Here is a 19025-nt window from a genome sequence, read left to right on the forward strand (position 1 = left end):
ATAGACCCCAAAATGACAGAAGATGATGAAAAGGAGAAAAGGACTTTGAGACAGCTAAATAAACAAGCACAATACGCTCAAAGATTTACGGGAAAATATGATCATAATGAGAGAAATGGAAGACATAAAAAAGAACAACTTGAAACTTCCAAAATGAAAACCAGAATGTCTTCAATGAAAATTTCTACAAAAAGCTACTAGAATAAGTGAATCTAATAAGATTACAGAAATTTTCATATATTGCTAATGGGAATACAAAATGGTAAAACAACTATTAATACTTTCAAAACAGTTTGGTGGTTTCTTATAAATACACAGTTACCTATGAATAGTAATTGTACTTTTAGGTATTTACACAAAAGAAATGAAAACAAATGTCTACACAAAGACTTAAACATTCATATAGACTTTATACATAATAGTCAAAAGATGCAAACAACCCAAATGTCCACCAACAGATGAAGGGTTAAAAATAATATGTGGGGCTTCCTTGGTGGCACAGTGGTTAAAAATCCTCCTGCCAATGCAGGGGACACGAGTTCGAGCCCTGGTCCGGGAAGATCCCACATGCTGCAGAACAACTTAAGCCCGTGCACCACAACTACTGAGCCTGCACTCTAGAGCCCGAGAGCCACAACTACTGAGCCCTCGTGCCATAACTACTGAAGCCCACGTGCCTAGAGCCCGTGCTCCACAAGAAGAGAAAACACTGCAACGAGAAGCCCGCGCACCACAATGAAGAGAAGCCCCCGCTCACGCAACTAGAGAAAGCCCGTGCACAGCAACGAAGACCCAACACAACCAAAAATAAGTAAAATTAAAAAAAAAAACTGTGGCATATCCACCCAATGAAATACTATTCAGCAATAAAGAGGAATGAATTTCAACATTATGGTCAGCGAAATAAACCACACAGAACAGAGTACATTCCATTTAAATAAAATTTCTTAAAAGAAAAATCTCATCTATAGTGATAGGAAGCAGATCAGTGATTGCCTGGAACCATGGGTGGATACTGACTGCAAAGGGATACATATTTTATATCTCCAGTGTGGTTGTGATTACACAAGTCTATATATTTATTAAAACCAATGAATTATATGCTTAAAAAGGGTTTTATTGCATGTAAACAATACCTCAGTAAAGTCGACTTAGAAATTGAATCAGGGCTTCCCTGGTGGCACAACGGTTAAGAATCCACCTGCCAATGCAGGGGACATGGGTTTGAGCCCTGGTCAGGGAAGATCCCACATGCCGCAGAGCAACTAATCCTGTGCGCCACAGCTACTGAGTCTGTGCTCTAGACCCCGCGAGCCACAAGTACTGAAGCCCGTGCCTAAAGCTTGTGTTCTGCAACAAGAGAAGTCACCACAATGAGAAGCCAGCACACCAGAACGAAGAGTAGTCCCTGCTCTCTGCAACTAGAGAAAGCCCACGCTCAGCAACGAAGACTCAATGCAGCAAAGAATAAATAAATTTTTTTTAAAAAAAGAAATTAAATCACCACAGTAGCATTATTTACAGTAGCCAAGATGTGGAAACAACTTAAGTGTCCATCAAGTGATGAATGAATAAAGAAGTTATGGTGTATATATTTACAATGGAGTATTAATCAGCCATAAAAAATAAGGAAATTCTACCATTTGCGACAACATGGATGGACCTTAAAGGCATTATGCTAAGTGGAATGACTCAGACAGAAAAAGACAAATACCATATGATCTCACTTATATGTGGAATCTTACAAAAAACAAAACAAAAAATCCCACCAAACTCAGAAAAACAGATCAGACTGAGGAGGAGGGGGAGCGGGGAATTAGAGGAAGGTGGCCAAAAGGTACAAACTTCCAGATATAAGAGAAATAAGTACTAGGGATGTAATGTACAATATGATGACTATAGTTACCACTGCTGTATTAACATACAGGAAAATTAAGAGAGTTAATCCTAAGAGTTCTCATCACAAGGAGAAACTTTTTTTTTTCCTTTTTTTCTTTTCTTTATTTTCTTTTTATTGTATCTATATGAGATGATGGATATTAGCTGAACCTACTGTGGTAATCATTTCACAATGTATCAAGCTATCATGCTGTACACCTTAAACATATACAGTGATATATATCAATTGTTTCTCAATGAAATTGGAAAAAAATTAAATCAACTTTCAATAAATATGTAAGTATGGAGGGACTTTCTGGAAGATACACAAGAAATGTTAAAAATTCTTGCTTGGGGCTTCCCTGGTGGCGCAGTGGTTAAGAATCCGCCTGCCAATGCAAGGGACACACGTTCGAGCCCTGGTTTGGGAAGATCCCACATGCTGCGGAGCAACTAAGCCCATGCGCCACAACTACTGAGCCTGCGCTCTAGAGCCCGTGAACCACAACTACCGAGCCTGCGTGCTGCAACTACTGAAGCCCACATGCCTAGAGCCCATGCTCCGCAACAAGAGAAGCCACCGCAATGAGAAGTCTGCACACCACAACGAAGAGTAGCCCCCGCTTGCTGCAACTAGAGAAAGACCGCCCACAGCAATGAAAACACAACACAGCCAAAAATAAAATAAACAAATAAATTTTAAAAAAAACATGAAAAACTCTTGCTTGCTTCTGGAGAGCAGGAATGGGATTAGCAGACGGGGTGGAGAGTGGAAGGCTCATTTTTATGTAATCCCTTCTTTACTATTTGAATTTTCACATGATCATATTTTATTTAAAATTTTTAAACTATCTTACTAAAAATAAAAATTAATTTAACAATACATACTCCTAAACAGAGCCAAAAGCTTAGAAGGGTGATGTTCACCAAAATGTTAACTGGTTTCCTGTGGGTTGTAGGATTACAGGTCATCAACTCTTTTCATCTTCATATTTTGCAACACTTCCTTATTTTTTGTAGATGAACACATCTTTATAAGTAGATAAAGGACAAAGCTATTTCCACATTGGGGAAAGTGATGCCATATATAGAGAGAGAGAAAGAGTGGAGCTACTGGAACCTGGATGCTCCTGAAAGCTTCCAGAGACTCCACTCTCCTTAACAGGTTACTTTGTTGCTAGTTACAGAATTCCCTTTAATCCCACAGCAGCAAACACATAGGTTTCATTTCTACTCAGCAGATTGCATGAACTTTTTTTTTTAATTTTATAAATTTATTGATTGATTGATTGCTGCATTGGGTCTTCTTTGCTGCGCGCAGGCTTTCTCTAGTTGTGGCGAGCAGGGGCTACTCTTCGTCGCAGTGCGCAGGCTTCTCATTGCAGTGGCTTCTCTTGCTGCGAACACAGGCTTTTCATTGCAGTGGCTTCTCTTGTTGTAGAGCACAGGCTCTAGGCGCACAGGCTTCAGTAGTTGTGGCACGCGGGCTCAGTAGTTGTGGCTTGCAGGCTCTAGAGCGCAGGCTCAGTAGCTGTGGCGCACGGGCTTAGTTGCTCCGCGGCATGTGGGATTTTCCCGGACCAGGGCTCAAACCCATGTCCCCTGCATTGGCAGGCGGATTCTTAACCACTTTGCCACCAGGGAAGTCCCTGCATGAACTTTTTTTTTTCTTCTTTTCTACCATAAAAACAACATGAATCTTAGATCAGGCAAAAATCTTAGAAACATTTTCTTAAATGTGTAAAAACAGAAGCCCCAAGGTGACACAACTCACCCAAGGCCTCGCAGTTGCTGGTGCCCAGATCTCAAGTCTCCTGACACCCTGTCCCTCCCTCCTTACTGCTCCTACGTGAGAGTTCCCCCCCCCCCCCCAGCCCAGAGGACAGCCTGCAGGGAGTGAGGCAGCATAGATTTTGGAGTTATGGTTTCCTCTAAACTGTTACCAAAAAGAGGAAATTCAAAAAAAAAAAGAGGAAATTCTATTTACATGAAGGAAAGATGTGAGCATGAATTCTTCAGGAGTGCTGTGCTGGGGGCTGGGCGGGGGGGCGGTGGATAATGTGAATGCTCGTCACATTATCGCAGACAACAACTGTTCAAGTCAGGCCACTCAAATTCACCTCCCATTTTAAACAGTCAGCCCCAGAGAATGGAGGTACCTCAAATACACAGCAAGCCCTCCCTCCATCTCTCACTGCCACCGTCGAGCTCCTATACTAAGAGCACCTTCTATGAGCAACATGGTATTTATTGTTCCAAGAGTACGGCATTTGGCATCGATAGACCTCTGTTCTGGAACCTATTCTGCCACCAACTAGTCTTTCCATTTGTAAAATAGCTCTAACACCTGCCCTTCCTACCTCAGTGAACTGTTGTAACTAAAAGGGTTCAGAAAAACTGCGAGGTGCTGTTCAACATAAGGTACTACAACCATGCTCTTGAGAGTTTTGATACAGAGGGAAGACCAGAGGGTTCTCTGCAACAAGAGAAATTCACAAGCTAGGGAAGGACAAAGGCTTCCTGCTGGCACTCTGACCAAGAGGGGCTAATAGGAAGGCTTCATGTGTGGGGATGGCTATACAGCCCACGTCTGTCTCCTGGAAACCCAGAAAACACTATTTGGTAAGAAAAAATCACCCAGTCACCTCAACTGTGCCACTGACCCCAGAGGCCATCTCAGCAGTAACTTCCAACCTGTCTTCTTTCTTAGCTCTGGAGATGCCAGACTTGACTTCAGGGATAGGAAGGGATTATATTCCAGCAAAATCGCCACCAGAAATTTTCACCTGCCACATACTAATGGAGCCCTGAAGGGACCCTTACAGCTCATCTGCCCATGATTCCTAAATCTGACTTATGAGAATCACCCGCAGGGCCTTGTAAGAACAAAGATCTTGAGCCTTGCCCAAAGTTTCTAAATCTCTAGAGTGAGCTGAGACCAAAGAGTCCGTATCATTAAAGCTCCCCAAACAATTCTGAGGATCAGCCAGACTGGGGTACTCTCTCATGTTTCATATGAGGTGTCAGTGATTAGGTAGAGCCGGGGGTGGGACTAAGATCCAGCCCCCATCTGCCCATTCAAGAACTGCCCCCCAAACCTGCCCCTCCCCCCCAAACCTGCTGCCTCTCCTGAAATCTTACAGCATCTACTCTGAGCCCAGACCATTTCCCCTTCATAAATGAAATGTTGCCCAACTTGCAAACCCAGGAGGCATCTTATTCCACCGAAAGAACAGGACCTAACTTAAGCCCAGTTCTTTACCAACAGGGGCTTCAGACTTCTCACTGTACTAGGCCACTCTGCTCCTGTGTCCTGTCACTGTCCAGAGCCTAGAACTTAGAAGCTAATCAACCCTGTCCTCTTTACAAATAATCGTTTTTCAGGTATTGACTCATATATGGCAGTAATCCCAATTATACAAACAGTGGATGCTATGAAAAACTACTGACATTAGTCTTTTATGAATGAGGAAGTAGCAAATTTCTTCCAAATGTAGATTCTCTTGGGATACCTTTGAAATGAGTGGGAATTTCCTGAAAGCAGGTGGGCATGTCACCAGGTGGGTCAGCCTGACAGGTGCCTGGGGTCAGAGCGAAGCCAGCTTGGGTTTAACACTGGAGTGGGGTCATGAATCACAGTCTTAACAAGTACTTTACTAGTTTGAAGGAGAAGGATATGTTTACAGAGGAAACAACCAATGTTATGGGAAAGTGTTCAGCATACTTAAAAAGTATGACTCACATACTATACAATTCTGTAAAAAAGGACTCTGTAATATACAACCAAAAAACAGAAAACTTGGCAAGTGACGTGTCCAAGTCCACACAGCTACTAGGAGCATGGTTAGAACCTGCCTTCAGGACTGGGACCCTGGCTGCTGGGTGCAGCTGAGCTGGATTACTGATATGGCGCAGCTCATGGGGAAATCCAAATGCATCATCCCAAATACCATCGTCTCTGCTTTCACCCCATCTGTTGCCCAAGCTATCAGGGTCTATTGATATTTCACTTGTTAAATTATGTGTAAAAAGAAAGCAATTTTTAAACTTACACCTTTATATTCAATTTCAGTATTTACTGAATGTCTGCTCTGAGTCAGATATCCTGGGCCTCAGGAAGCACAGATGAGTAAGACAGTTCATTACGTATCACACAAGGTACAACGACACCGAAGGCCGCCCCAACTGCACGGCCCAATTGCGGGGAGAGCATTTTGAGCAGTAACGATAAAGGAATTTGACGATTTCAGTCTGGTCTCTGGTGAGAACTTATCCACATCACAAAAGTCCAACCCTTCCAGCTCATCCTCAGACTTGAGAAGGCATGAACTGTCAGGACGCCAGCCTGAGTATAAGACACGAGCTCTGAATATTTCAACAGCAGGAAATTTCCACTCGGAGGCCTCGGGGAGACCAGGGGTGGATCTGGAGACAGAGGGAAGCCGGACATGATGCCCAAGGTATAACTTCTGTAATAGCCCCAAAACCACTGGAGATGTGAGCTCCAAGAAAGCACATTTCACTTTTTCAAACAGTTTAACTTTGGAGCAATTTACAAAGTGACAGGCAGTTGTGCTCCATGAGAACCCAAGGTGGTTCCATCCTGTTACCTCCCAGTGACCAGCAAGTTTGGGCGGGATCTCCAAGCCCAGCTTCTCCCATTCTCGCTCCTGGTACTTCTCATACTGCCGGTAACCTGCGTACCCGCCACCCGTCGCGACCAAAAAGAGCAGGGGGCGCAGCAGGGACAAGGTTCGGGCAGGGGCAGTGTGGACTTTTCTGGCATCTGTAACAAAAAGCAGGAAAATTTTGAGCCTGAGAAAAGGGACGGGTATGAGTCACGCAAACACAGCACCAACAGGAGGGCTGGGAAAAGCCCTCAGCAAAGCTGACTGGACCCGGAAGGGATCTGACAGGGAGGTGCAGCCCTGAGTCACTGCAAAGACCCTGCTGCCTCCAAATTCTATCTAGTAAGGTACAAGCTTCTTTCCTGTGACACTACAGTGCATCCCAAATGCCACCATAATTACAGAATTTAAGATGAAAACATTGAATTGCAAAGAGGTCAAGAAACGAATCCAGGTTGCCCCGCTGGATACCAACAGGGCCAGGACTGGGACAGGTACCATTTCTCACGCAGGCTCTCTGATTTTACTTTTACGATCCAGGCCCAGTTCTGACTGGACAGTAGTATTCTCCCAAATGCAAAATCTCGTAAGCTCTAACAATTCAACGATAAAAGATAAATAGTCCAATTTTAAAACGTACTAAGAATTTGAATAGATATTTCTCCAAAGAAGATATATGAGTGGCCAGTAAGCACATGTAAAGATGCTCAACATCTGTTATGGTTGAATTATGTCCCCCTAAAATTCATATGCTTAAGTCCTAACCCTTAGCACCTCAGAATGTGACCTTACTTGGATAAAAGGTCTCTACAGAGGTAATCAAGTTAAAATAAGGTCAGCACAGTGGGCCCTAATCCAATATGACTAGTGTGCTTATAAAAAGAGAAAATTTGGGGGCTTCCCTGGTAGTCCAGTGGATAAGAATCTGTCTTACAATACAGGGGACACCAGTTCGATCCCTGGTTGGGGAACTAAAATCCCACATGCCACAGGGCAACTAAGCCCACGCACCACAACTACTGAGCCCACGCGCCACAACTAGAGAGGAGCCTGTGCACGCACAGCAACAAAGCGAAGAGCCCATGCGCCACAATGAAGGATCCTGCATGCTGCAACTAAGATCCGACGCAGCCAGAAAACAAATAAGTAAATAAATTTTTAAAAAATAAATTAAAAAATAAAAAGAGAAAATTTGGAGACAGACACGCACACAGGGAGAATGCTATCTGAAGACGAAGGCAGGGATCGGGGTGATGCTTCTATAATACAAGCCAAAAAAGCCAAATATTGCCAGCAATCCATCAGAAGCTAGACAAGAGGCTCTCCCTCACACCCCTCAGAAGGAAGCAGCCCTATGACACCTTGACCTTGGACCTCTCGTCTCCAGAACTATGGGAGAATAAATTTCTACCGTTTAAGCCACTCAGTTTGTGGTACTCTGTTCCAGTAGCCCTAGCAAACCAATACATCATTAGTAATCAGGGAAATGCAAATCAAAACCATGATGAGATACAACTTCACACCCACTAGGATGGTTTTATCAAAAAGACAGATAATTGTTGGTAAGGATGTGGAGAAACTGGAACACGCATACACTGCTGATGGGATTGTAAAATGGGGCTTCAGTTCTTCAAAATGTTAAACATAAAATTACCACATGACCTAGCAATTCAGCTCTTAGGGAAGTGAAACATACATCTACACAAAAATTTGTCATGCATGCTCCACAGCAGCATTATTCATAATAGCCAAAAAGTGAAAATAACCCAAATGTCCATCAACTGACAAATGAATAAAAAAGTAGTATACCAATACAATGGAATATTGATAATAAAAAAGGAAAAAAGGAATGAAGTAATGACACATGCTACACATGAACCTTGAATACATTATGTAAAAGAAGTCAGCCACAAAAGGCTGCATATTGTATGATTCCACTTATATGAAGTGTCTGGTATAGGAAACATACTAGAGAGACATAAAGTAGGTTAGTGGGTGCCAGGGACTAGGGGTAGGGAGAAATGGGGAGTGACAGTTTAATGGATCAAGTGCTACTATTGTGGGGGGGGCGAGGAGGGAATGAAAATATTCTAAAATTAGGTAGTGCTAATGGTTGTACAACTCTGTAAGTATAAAAAAAAACACTGAATTGCGTACTTAAAAGGGTGAACTTTATGGTATGAAAATTGTATCTCAAAGTTATTGTTAAAACAAAATCTCAAGAGCTGACTTCTCAGTAGCCTGCACAAAACCTTCATCCTGTCCTTGGCTTCCAATGGAAGGAAATCATCCTGCCCATTTGTCCCTGTCCCTCCACCACCTTTTGGTTGTTGCTGTTTCTTTTTCTTTCTTTCTTTCTTTTTTTTGGCCGTGCCGAGAGGCTTGTGGGATTTTAGTTCCCCAACCAGGGATTGAACCTGGGTCCTCAGCAGTGAGAGCGTGGAGTCCTGACCACTGGACCGTCAGGGAATTTCCTGCTGTTTCTTTTTTTATTTTTATTTTTTTATTTTTTATTTATTTATTTATTTTTGCGGTACATAGGCCTCTCACTGTTGTGGCCTCTCCCATTGCGGAGCACAGGCTCCGGACGCACAGGCTCAGCAGCCATGGCTCACGGGCCCAGCCGCTCCGCGGCATGTGGGATCTTCCCAGACCAGGGCACGAACCCGTGTCCCCTGCATCGGCAGGCGGACTCTCAACCACTGCGCCACCAGGGAAGCCCTGTTTCTTTTTTAAATGAACAAGTATAGATGTCATTAATCTCCTCCATTTTCTGATTACTCCTAATGAACCCTTACTACTTAACAACTAAATATTCTACCTCTGACCAGGAAATCTTGTCAAAAAGCAAGAAACATTTTTTTTCCCTCTTTCTGAAATATTTGATGATGAGAGAACTGTTGTACTCCCTACCTGCACTGAACCAGCACCCTAGGCTGACTGGTCACACTCTCCTGCATGCTTCTGCTACACTGGACCTTTCTTCAACTATAGGTCTTTCTCTTACCTTCCACAGGCTTACTTTACTCCTCCAACAGGAAGTAGTAAGCAGAGGGTGCCCTCCACTCCTGACCGCCTCTCTGCTGCATTTGTCACTTTAAAAAAGCACAGCTTTTCTGCAGATCCAAGATTCTGGCTTGATTTCTGAGGCTCCCCCTGAACCCTTCAAGTGATTCCTGTGTTCCAGCCTGCAAGTCCTAATTAAATAAGTAACACCCAGATGTGCCCCTATTAACTACCTTAATAAGCCTTTTGTTTTTATTCTCATTAACCATCTCATTTTATTCCCAAGGTATGATTACTGGACAGTCAAAAATAGCCTCCAGTATGATAGAATAAAAAGGATTTTTAGTTAATAAAGACAATATACATTTTTGTACAGGTTCAAATAGCTGCTTACAAGATCCAAAAAGTTCATAATCCAGTGCTGATGAGGGTGTGGGGAACTGATGTACTCATGAGCACATCCTGCTCAGAGGAGTGTAAACTGGGACAACCTCCTCTGAAGAGTAATTTGGCTTAAATACCAAATTATATAATACATAAACCTTTTGATCCAGTAATTCTAAGTCTACAAATTTATCCTGAGGATGCACAAAAATATGTTAGTACAGAACTGTCTGTAATAGGAAAAGACTAGGAGCAACTTAAATGTCCAACACCAAACAGTACAGTCATGCGACGGAATACTACACAGCCAGTAAGAACAATCAGATAACAGCAGATAATGCTTCAGTGGTACCTACACGCCAGGTACTCTAAGCACTTTGCAAGCACAATTCCATCTGATTCTAACAACAACCCTATGAAATATGTGCTGTGTTTATCCCAATTTACTGACAAACTGAAGCAGAGAGGCCAGCATTGCCTCTAATTGCTACTTACTTGTGGAAAAGGTTCTGAGAGGCAGCTTCCTTAAGGACTGAAGGAAATGGCTCAGGGCAATGTCTTCACAGTGACGGCGCCTACAATCAAGCAAAAATGAAGCATTAAATATTTTTTTAATTAAAAAGAAATTAGTGGATCAACTTCTAAAATTTGAATATAGTCTATAGATTCAATAATAGTATTGTGTCTGTGTTAATTTCCTGGCTTTGACCATTGTACTGTGGTTTTCATAAGAAAATGTCCTTATACAAAAAGGGCTCAAATATTTAAAGGTAAAGGGGCATCAAGTGTTTCAGAAAAAAATATATACAAACACACACTCACAAAGAGAAAAAAAGGGAGAGAGAATGATAAAGCAAATATAGTTGATATTTGGGGAATCAGAGGACAGGGTATTTGGGAATACTCTGTACTATTTTTATAACTTCTCTGTAAGTCTAAAATTTTTTCACACACAAAGCTGCTCTTTTCTTAATTAAGTATAAGAGCATAATAAGAAGTAAACCCGGCACTTACACAAAGCCATACGTTTCCTCACCACAAACAAAGAGCTATACACAGCCTTGTAGCCTCTAACCCCTACTCATTAAAGAACCTAATAAAGTGGTTGAAATTTTAAACTTTTTTTTTTTTTTTTTTTTGGCTGCGCCGCAGCTTGCAGGATCGAACCCTGCAGCAGGAAGTGTGGAGTCCTACTAATCACTGGACCACCAGTGAATTCCCTAAAATTTTAAACTTTAAATGTTTGCCCTGGAAAAGAAATGACACAAACCAGGCTGAACTATTCTAATCTACTTTGAGTTTGGAAGGCTCAACTGGTTTGGAATTTTTAAATTAATATTTGTGGCTACTTTGCCACAAAAGCTACTTTCAAAGAGTGAAGAGGGTTTTCAGGCATTCTGAGAAAAAAATGACTACTTTCATGGCTTCAAGCTCTAAGAAAATATTATTTCCGATTCTTTGTTTCTCTTCTTTGTTTCCTCTTCACCCAGGGAAACTGGACATATACCCAGTGGCAATAAGTGACTTGGCCAGCAAGGAAAGCATGAATGAATTTTTAGTGAACTGGCTCTCTCCTTAATCAAAAAGCGAACACCCCACCTTCAATTCAGATAGCACTTAAGTTCCCCCAAATATTGGCCTGAAATCTAAAGTAAAGAAACTATGTCCTTGTCAGTGTTTTTTTTCCCTTGAAGCCCTTTATGAGAGAAGCAGAAATTTACTCTATAAATGTCTAAACTGCTATTTCTGTGGAGAACAGAACTGCATTTATGACTTTCATACAATGATATTGACATTCATGGATAGTCAGTAGTTATGTCTCACACAGACATCCTGTAGATTTTATCAGATTTAAACACCTTCGTTTTTTCACATGAAATTTCCTTGACTTAACAACACTCTCACAGCATGGTGGTAACATGACGACTCTGATTCTCCTACAGGCAAGCAAGGTCTGTATGGAGAACAAGCCTGGGACCATGACAATCACCACCCCCTCAGAGGCCAGGTGGATGGACAGTTATTAACACAAAGGAGGGTGTGTTGCAGTATCTGAATGTTCTTTCAGCAGTGAACAATGCTCATCTCTTAGACTGGGCACTCCCACTGCAAAAGCTAAGCGCCTAAAACCCTGCTTTCCAAATGGAATAAGAACAAGAAGTGTAAAATCTGACTAAAGGCTGTATTGTTGTGTTGTGCACACTGCTACATTGTGTGTTCCAGAATTGCTGCTGAACCCCCTAACTGAAAGAACGTTTGCAGACTGTTGAAAAAGGCTTTTTTTGTGGGGAAGGGGGTGTGGGCTGGGGGAGGTACAAGTGGGAGATAATCATTTATCCACTGTAACCCAATGCACGGCACTCAGGTGGCTGGTTTGCATACGGATCTTCCTGAGAGCAGAGTCTTGGTCTCTTGTCCACTGCTGTAGCCCCAGCTCCTGGAACAAGTGCCTGGCAAACGCCCCAGTTGCATCAGCTTGTCTTTCATTCCTGGATCATTCCTATCCTCATATAAATGTTGTACTTTCTCCAATCTTACAGAAACACTGTCCACCCCACTGCAGGCTCTTTAAAAGAGCAATGTTCCCTGTCATCACTTCCTCCCCTCCCCCCCTCTCTTCATCCCACTCAACCAGGCTTTTGTTCCCACCACCTCATCTCTTGTCAAGGTCACCAACTTCCACATTGTCAACTCCAACACATATTTCTTGGACCTCGTGTTATGTGACTTCTCAGCAGCATCTGCCACTGGTGAGCCCTTCCTTTTTTTTCCCCACTGAGGTATAATTGACATGTAACATTATATTAGTTTCAGATGTACAACATTATTCCCTATTTGCATATATTGTGAAAGGATCACCACAATAAGTCTAGTTAACATCCCTCACCATACATATTTACAAAAAATTTTTTCTTGTGATGAAAAAGATCTACTCTCTTAGCAACTTTTAAATATACAATACAGTATTGTTAACTGTAGTCACCATGCTGCACATTACATCCGCAGGACTTAGGTATTTTATAAGTTGTATCTTTTGACTTCATTCACTTTCTCCTTCTTGAAACACATTTAGCCTTTGGGACCCTGATCTTCCTACCTCTCCAGCCTCTCCCTAACTTCAAACAGCTGCCGTGCCCAGGGTTCAGACCTCTTCTCTGTCTGTGCTCTCCCAGACATGTTCACCCAGTCCTGCAGCTTTAAATAGCCAGATACTGAGGACTCCCTCGCTGCTCCTTCAAAGACCTCTGGACCATATTTCCACCTGGCTACCCAACATCCCCACTCTGAATCACCTCAAACTGAGTTTGTCCAGAACAGAATTCCTGACACTCCCTCACTCCCGTTCAACCTGCTCCACCCCCAGAGTTGTCCATCTGTGGCAGAGACTAGCCAGATGGTTATTAAATCCACTTCCTCTACCCAACAGACTACATTTCCCAGCCTCCCTTGCAATAGGGTGTGGCCACATAACTGAGTTCTAACCACTGTAAGAACCATTCAGGCTTCCCAGGCTGTCCCGTTTCAGCCTGTTTGATGCAAACATGCAGACCTTTGGAAGCCATGTGTTAAAGATGTCAGGAGATGGGTCCTCAAATCACTGCTGTCCTGCAGATCAGGAGCACCCACTGGGACTTTACATGATTGAGACCAACACTTTTACTGTGTTAAATCACTGAGATGCTGGAGTTTACCTGTTACCACAGCAACACTGCTATAATTAATATACGATCTCAGAAAAAAGGCACCACCATTCACCCAACTGCACAAGTCGAAACCCTAGGGACTCCTTTTGTAAGTCCTTTCTTTCTCACTATCCACATTCAATCCAGTGACAAGGCATGAAGTCTCTACCTTCAAAATATACCTGTATCTGCCTACTTCTCTGCCACCACTCTCACTCTGGCCTGAGCCACCAGATCTATCACTGCACTGAAGGACTGCACTAGCCTGTTCTCCCTGCTTGGCTTCTGTGTCGCATTCACCACAGAACAGCCAGAGTGACCTTTTCAAAACAGAAAATAAGACGAGACCCTATGTAAGTGGTCCTCGCTGAACCCTCAGACCTCCTGCTGCTTCCCTTCTCACTCACCTGCCCCCATTCCTTGCACACTCATGCCTCTGCATTTGCTGTTTGCTCTGCTGGGCATACCCCTCCAGCTGGCTCAGTCCCTCCTCATTCAGTTCTCTGCTCAAATGCTTCCTCCTGGTTGGTTTCTCCTCACCACAAGCCCAAAAGTTGTCCCTCTGGAGCGTTCTCTAACCCCTTAATTACCTGCCTTTATTTTTCTTCGTAACACTTCTCACTACCCGAAATGAACAGATTTTATATATATTCACTCATTTGTTTACTGTCTGTACCCCTCAAATGCAGGGGTTTGTCTGTCTTCCCCCTGGACCTCAATCTCAGCAGTGAGATTAAGCTTCAGAGAAATGAACGGCTGGCTAGGTTCAATCACATGTACCGTCTACATGGTGAACTCACGTGGGCCTCCTGCAAGAGGGCAATTAAAGCCCAGGATTAAGCACTCAAGTCTGATTGTGGGGCTCAAATCTCCATCCTGCCACTTATTAATTAGCTGTGTGACCTTAAGGCATTTCTTAACTAATCTTAAGCCTCAGTTTCTCCACCTGTAAAAACAGGACCTACCTCATTAGGAATAAATGAGACAATCACATAAAACCTTAAGCCCAGGCCCTGGCACCTAGTTACATATTACTATTATTAAAAGTAACAGAGTTGATATTCAGCTGGCACACACTGGGATGGCCATATTAACTGTCTGTGACCACTCTGAATGGTTTGTGTCCACACTGTCATAGTTTTAAATTATTTTTAACATCACCCCTGGTGGTAACACTAACTATAGTCCTTGTGTCTCTCCTGCTTTTTAGAACTGTGAAAGTTCTGAAAATGAACGGGCAGGCCTCTTGAAGGCCTCATTCCACGTTCTATCTCATATTATTTAGTAATGTTTCCTTGCTCTGCTACTAAACTGTAAAGTTCTTTAAACATGAGGCCTATATCTTTTAATTCCTCTCTCTTCCCCTGCTCTCCCTCCCCCTCCCGATCCCTGGCACTGCAGTTGGCAGTGGTAGGAATGTCATAAGTATTCCTGAAGGAAAGTCTTGCACAAGCAACCACTCCTTGGGCACTATGTCCATACTTGCCTGAACCTAAGAATCATCCAGGACACGTGTAAAGAACACAGCTGCCGGGGCCCCAACCTACATCTACTGAACCTGAATTTGGCAGTATTGGGGGATATACCTGGGACTCTCTTTTTCTGATAAACACCCACCCCATTTTTTCATCAAACAAATTTGGGAAACATGGCCCTAAATTATCACCCATAATTGCCTTCTTTTGGTTCTCTCACCTGTCACCTATCACCCAGGTACTGAAAAACTTCCCTGCAATATGAGGTTTTCAAACATATGTCTCACAGACACTGTTTTACTTAAAAATCATGGAAATGTTCTCTTTTGGGGTTTTTTTGCATCTAAATATAGTTCCCACCTGGATATGTAATACCTTTGAAAACTGAGTTCTTATTGTACCCAAATCCTCACCCTCCTTAAATTGCACCTAAATCCAGTCTTATCTACCTACACTGGTACTAAAGTTATGACTCTTTTTCCCTTTCCCTTTTTAAATGATAATGAGTGAAGTACATCCTCCTCACCACCGTTAAACAAAAACAAAAAAAAGAAAAAATTTTAGGAGGGTCATTTTTTAGTCTTTCCAACTTATGACACAACTTATGACACATTTTAGATGATTTCACTACTGACTCATAAACAGCACACCTGGTAACAATATTAAAACCACAGAGACTCTCCTGTCCAAGTCCTAACAGTTACCATCACATTGCAGAGCCCCCTCCTGAGAAAGTTACACCATTTCTGAGTAGTTAATAATAGAGTGAAGCTTCCTGTTCAGGGCAATGACAGTTTCTGTTCCCTTTCAGTCCGAAACCAGTGTCCTTACTTCCCAAAATTACAGCGCAAGCTTTGGTCAACGCTGACAAAATGAAGGTTGCCTGAAACACAAAAGTACTGTGTGTCTCTCAAACCTTAGCTCTTTGAAATGACACGGAACAGCAAACTCTGAGTCATAGCTACCAACATTTTAATCCATTTTCTGAGAGTCCAAATGTTCCCAAGCTGGTTCTTACATAAGCTATTTCGAATAATGAATGTCCTCACGGTGGGCAGCCTGAGGGAAAGGTCCTTGCCTGAGAGAGACAGGTATCCGGGTAGGGGTCCCGGCTCTGCTACTAACTGGCCGGGTGAAACTGAGCAAGTCCCTTCCTCTCTCATGGCCTCAATTTTGCTAACTCCAAAAGGAGGTTGATTTAGATGACCCCTCTAACAACCTAAGAGTTGGGAGTCACCAGGGTAACTAAGACCCCATTTCCATCATGGACGATTTTGAGATAACCGAGTCCAACCCTCTCGCTTCAAAGACCAAGAATCCGAAGTGAAAGCCGCCCGACTCCCAGTCCAGTGCTCTTCCCACATCACGCCGCCCCTCCCAGCAACACGAATCCCTGAGAAAGAGGCGTCCAGCCCTGCCTCGGCTATAAGTGGCAGGCACACAGCCTATTTCACTGGTTGGGTCTTTTTGTTTATATCTTTGTTTTTTGTCCCTTGTGAAAAGGGCAAGGAGGGAGCGCTTAGGATAGACGCGGAACGCCCTACCCGGCGGCAGTCGCACCTGCTCGAGAGCTCCAGGTTAAGGTGAGTGCCTACGTCTCCACTCGAGCTCTGCTCAGGGCGAGCCCGCGACAGAGAAACGATTCCTCTCTCCACACCCCAGTTTGGCTCGGGCCACCCCCCGGCAGGTCCCCAAGCAGCTGTACCTGCTCCGCCACGGCGCGACCCCGCGCAGCAACCTCAAACAACCCTGCCCCACGGACGCCGCCATCTTGTCCCCAGCTTCTCGGCGGGACACGCCCCCTTTTACACGCTGGTCGCACGCGCGTGACGTCACGAGCTCGAACTCACAGCGCCAATGAAGAACGCGGAGCGTGTGTGGGCGGAGCTGTCTAAGCTCCTCCCCCGGCTGCTCCGGGTACCCTCTGCCTGACACTTCCGGCAGCTAATGGGCTAGGTCGGATAGGTGCAGCCGGTGGCGGTGCTTACAGTGCTAAACCTGGACCTGGGCACAGCGTTGCCAGTTCTCCTATTTCCTTCTGACGTGCGTTTCCGCATCTGCCTGGAAAATCTGATTTACTCAAGGTCCGAGAATGGATCAACTGAGCTAAATCGTTCATTTTACGGATGGAGAAACTGAGAGCGTCCACAACTCAGCTACCATTGACTTAGCGCTTCCTAAGTGCCAGGCTCTGTGCTGATGACTTAGCATGCATGGTGTCTCATTCTTACCTCCCATCGCTGTACTATCTGGGAGTCCAGAGACCAGAGGTCTTGGATCACCTAGAAGTGCAATTAGTCGTCGAACAAGGTGCCGGGTGTGATAGCGCGTGCTCCTGCAGAGATTCCTGATCTTCAGATTTAAGGAAAAATAGACTTTTCAGTAGTATAAGCTTTTTTTTTTTTTTTAATTTTAGTGGGCAGAGACTAGAGACCGCCAGCCAGCCCTGAGAATTATTCTCATTTTAAAGATAGAGAAAACAGAGCTCAGGAAAGTTAACCATTAGAACGCTCAAGGGCACACAGCTATAAAGGAGAAAAGCTAGAATTTGAACATACATCTCTGATTCCAAAACCCATGATCTAACATCCTTCCTTTTAAGCCCTTTGCCTACAATCTGGCTGAGTATGGGTCCCCAAACTGAAGGAATACAGCTCCTCTTTTTTCTCCCCTAAGCTGCTAATAGCACTTGTCTTCACCAAGCGTTTGACACAGGAGGAGGGGTATGTTGCCTGGTAACTGCAATTATTTCTACATGGTTATTTAAGCTCAACTAGGGCATAACGGGGCCCTACAGGGAGCCTAACAGGGAGCAGATTTCCTATTGGAGAGGAGACACTTCCCTCTATGGTTTTCAAAAGTCTGAAGAGGAGGAAAAAAAAAAGTATAGAATTGGTTTTACTATTCAATTGAGAGTAGTAACTCAAAACCAGGGGGAAGAAAAAAATGGGAGGGGGAGATTATTTCAAAATGAAACGCATTTGGGGAAACTGGATATTCACATGCAAAAGAATGAAGTGGACCCTTACTTTACACCATATACAAATATTAACTCAAAATGGATCAAAGACCTAAAGCTAAGAACTACAACTATAAAACTCTTAAAATATAAGGGAAATTTTCATGACATTGAATTCAGCAATGATTTCTTGGATATTACGCCGAAAGCACAGGCAACAACAAAATAAGATAAATTGTATTTCATCAAAGTTAAAAAGTTTTGTGCATCAAAGGACACTGTCAACAAAGTGAAAAGACAACCCTGAGAATGGGAGAAAATAGTCACAATATATCTGATAAGGGTCTGGTATCCAGAATATATAAATAATTCCTAATATTCAACAAAAAAAAAAATAACCGAATTCAAAAATAGGCAAAGGACTTGAACAGACATTTCTCAAAAAATAATATACAAATGACCATAAAAGATGCTTAACATCACTAATCATTAGGGAAATGCACATCAAAAGCACAATGAGATATCAACTTCACACCCATTAGGATGGCTATTATCGAAAAAGGAAAATAACAAGTGACAAGTGTTGGCAAAGATGTGGGAAAATTGGAACACTTTTGCATTGCTGTAACAATGTAAAATGGCTGTGCAAAACAATTTGGTCATTCCTCAAAAAGTTAAACAGAATTATCATATGATCCAGCACCTAGGTATAATCTAAAAGAATGAAAGCGGGGACTCAAATAGAGACTTATACACCAATGTTCATAGCAACATTATTCACAATAGCCAGAAAGTGGTTCAATAGATGAATAAATAAAATGTGATATATCCATATAATAGAATATTATTCAGCTATAAAAGCATGTATGAAGTACTGTTACATGCTACAACAGGAATAAACTTTGAAAACATTATGGTAAGTAAAATTAGCCAGACACAAAAGGACACATATTGTTTAATTCCACTTATATGAAGTGCTTAGAATAGGCATATTGATAAACACAAAAATTAG

At 42.9% G+C, this 19025-nt stretch overlaps 1 protein-coding gene across 2 annotated transcripts in view; it reads right to left on the reverse strand.

Moving 5' to 3' along the window:
- Positions 1–16851, reverse strand: part of PISD (phosphatidylserine decarboxylase) — a 36959-nt gene extending 20108 nt beyond the window's left edge. The window contains exons 1-3 of one of the 2 annotated variants that reach the window (XM_060028401.2): positions 16760–16851; positions 10392–10471; positions 6489–6664 (exon numbers count right to left, since the gene is read on the reverse strand). In XM_060028401.2, coding sequence (XP_059884384.1) covers positions 6489–6664; positions 10392–10471; positions 16760–16824 — 321 coding nt within the window. In that variant the 5' untranslated portion in view covers positions 16825–16851. The remainder of the gene's footprint in view (positions 1–6488; positions 6665–10391; positions 10472–16759) is intronic. The other variant, XM_060028405.2, reaches the window with a different exon arrangement.
- Between the last annotated feature and the right edge of the window lie 2174 nt (positions 16852–19025).

Source organism: Delphinus delphis, chromosome 13 (assembly GCF_949987515.2).
Source record: "Delphinus delphis chromosome 13, mDelDel1.2, whole genome shotgun sequence".
Lineage (NCBI taxonomy): Eukaryota > Metazoa > Chordata > Mammalia > Artiodactyla > Delphinidae > Delphinus > Delphinus delphis.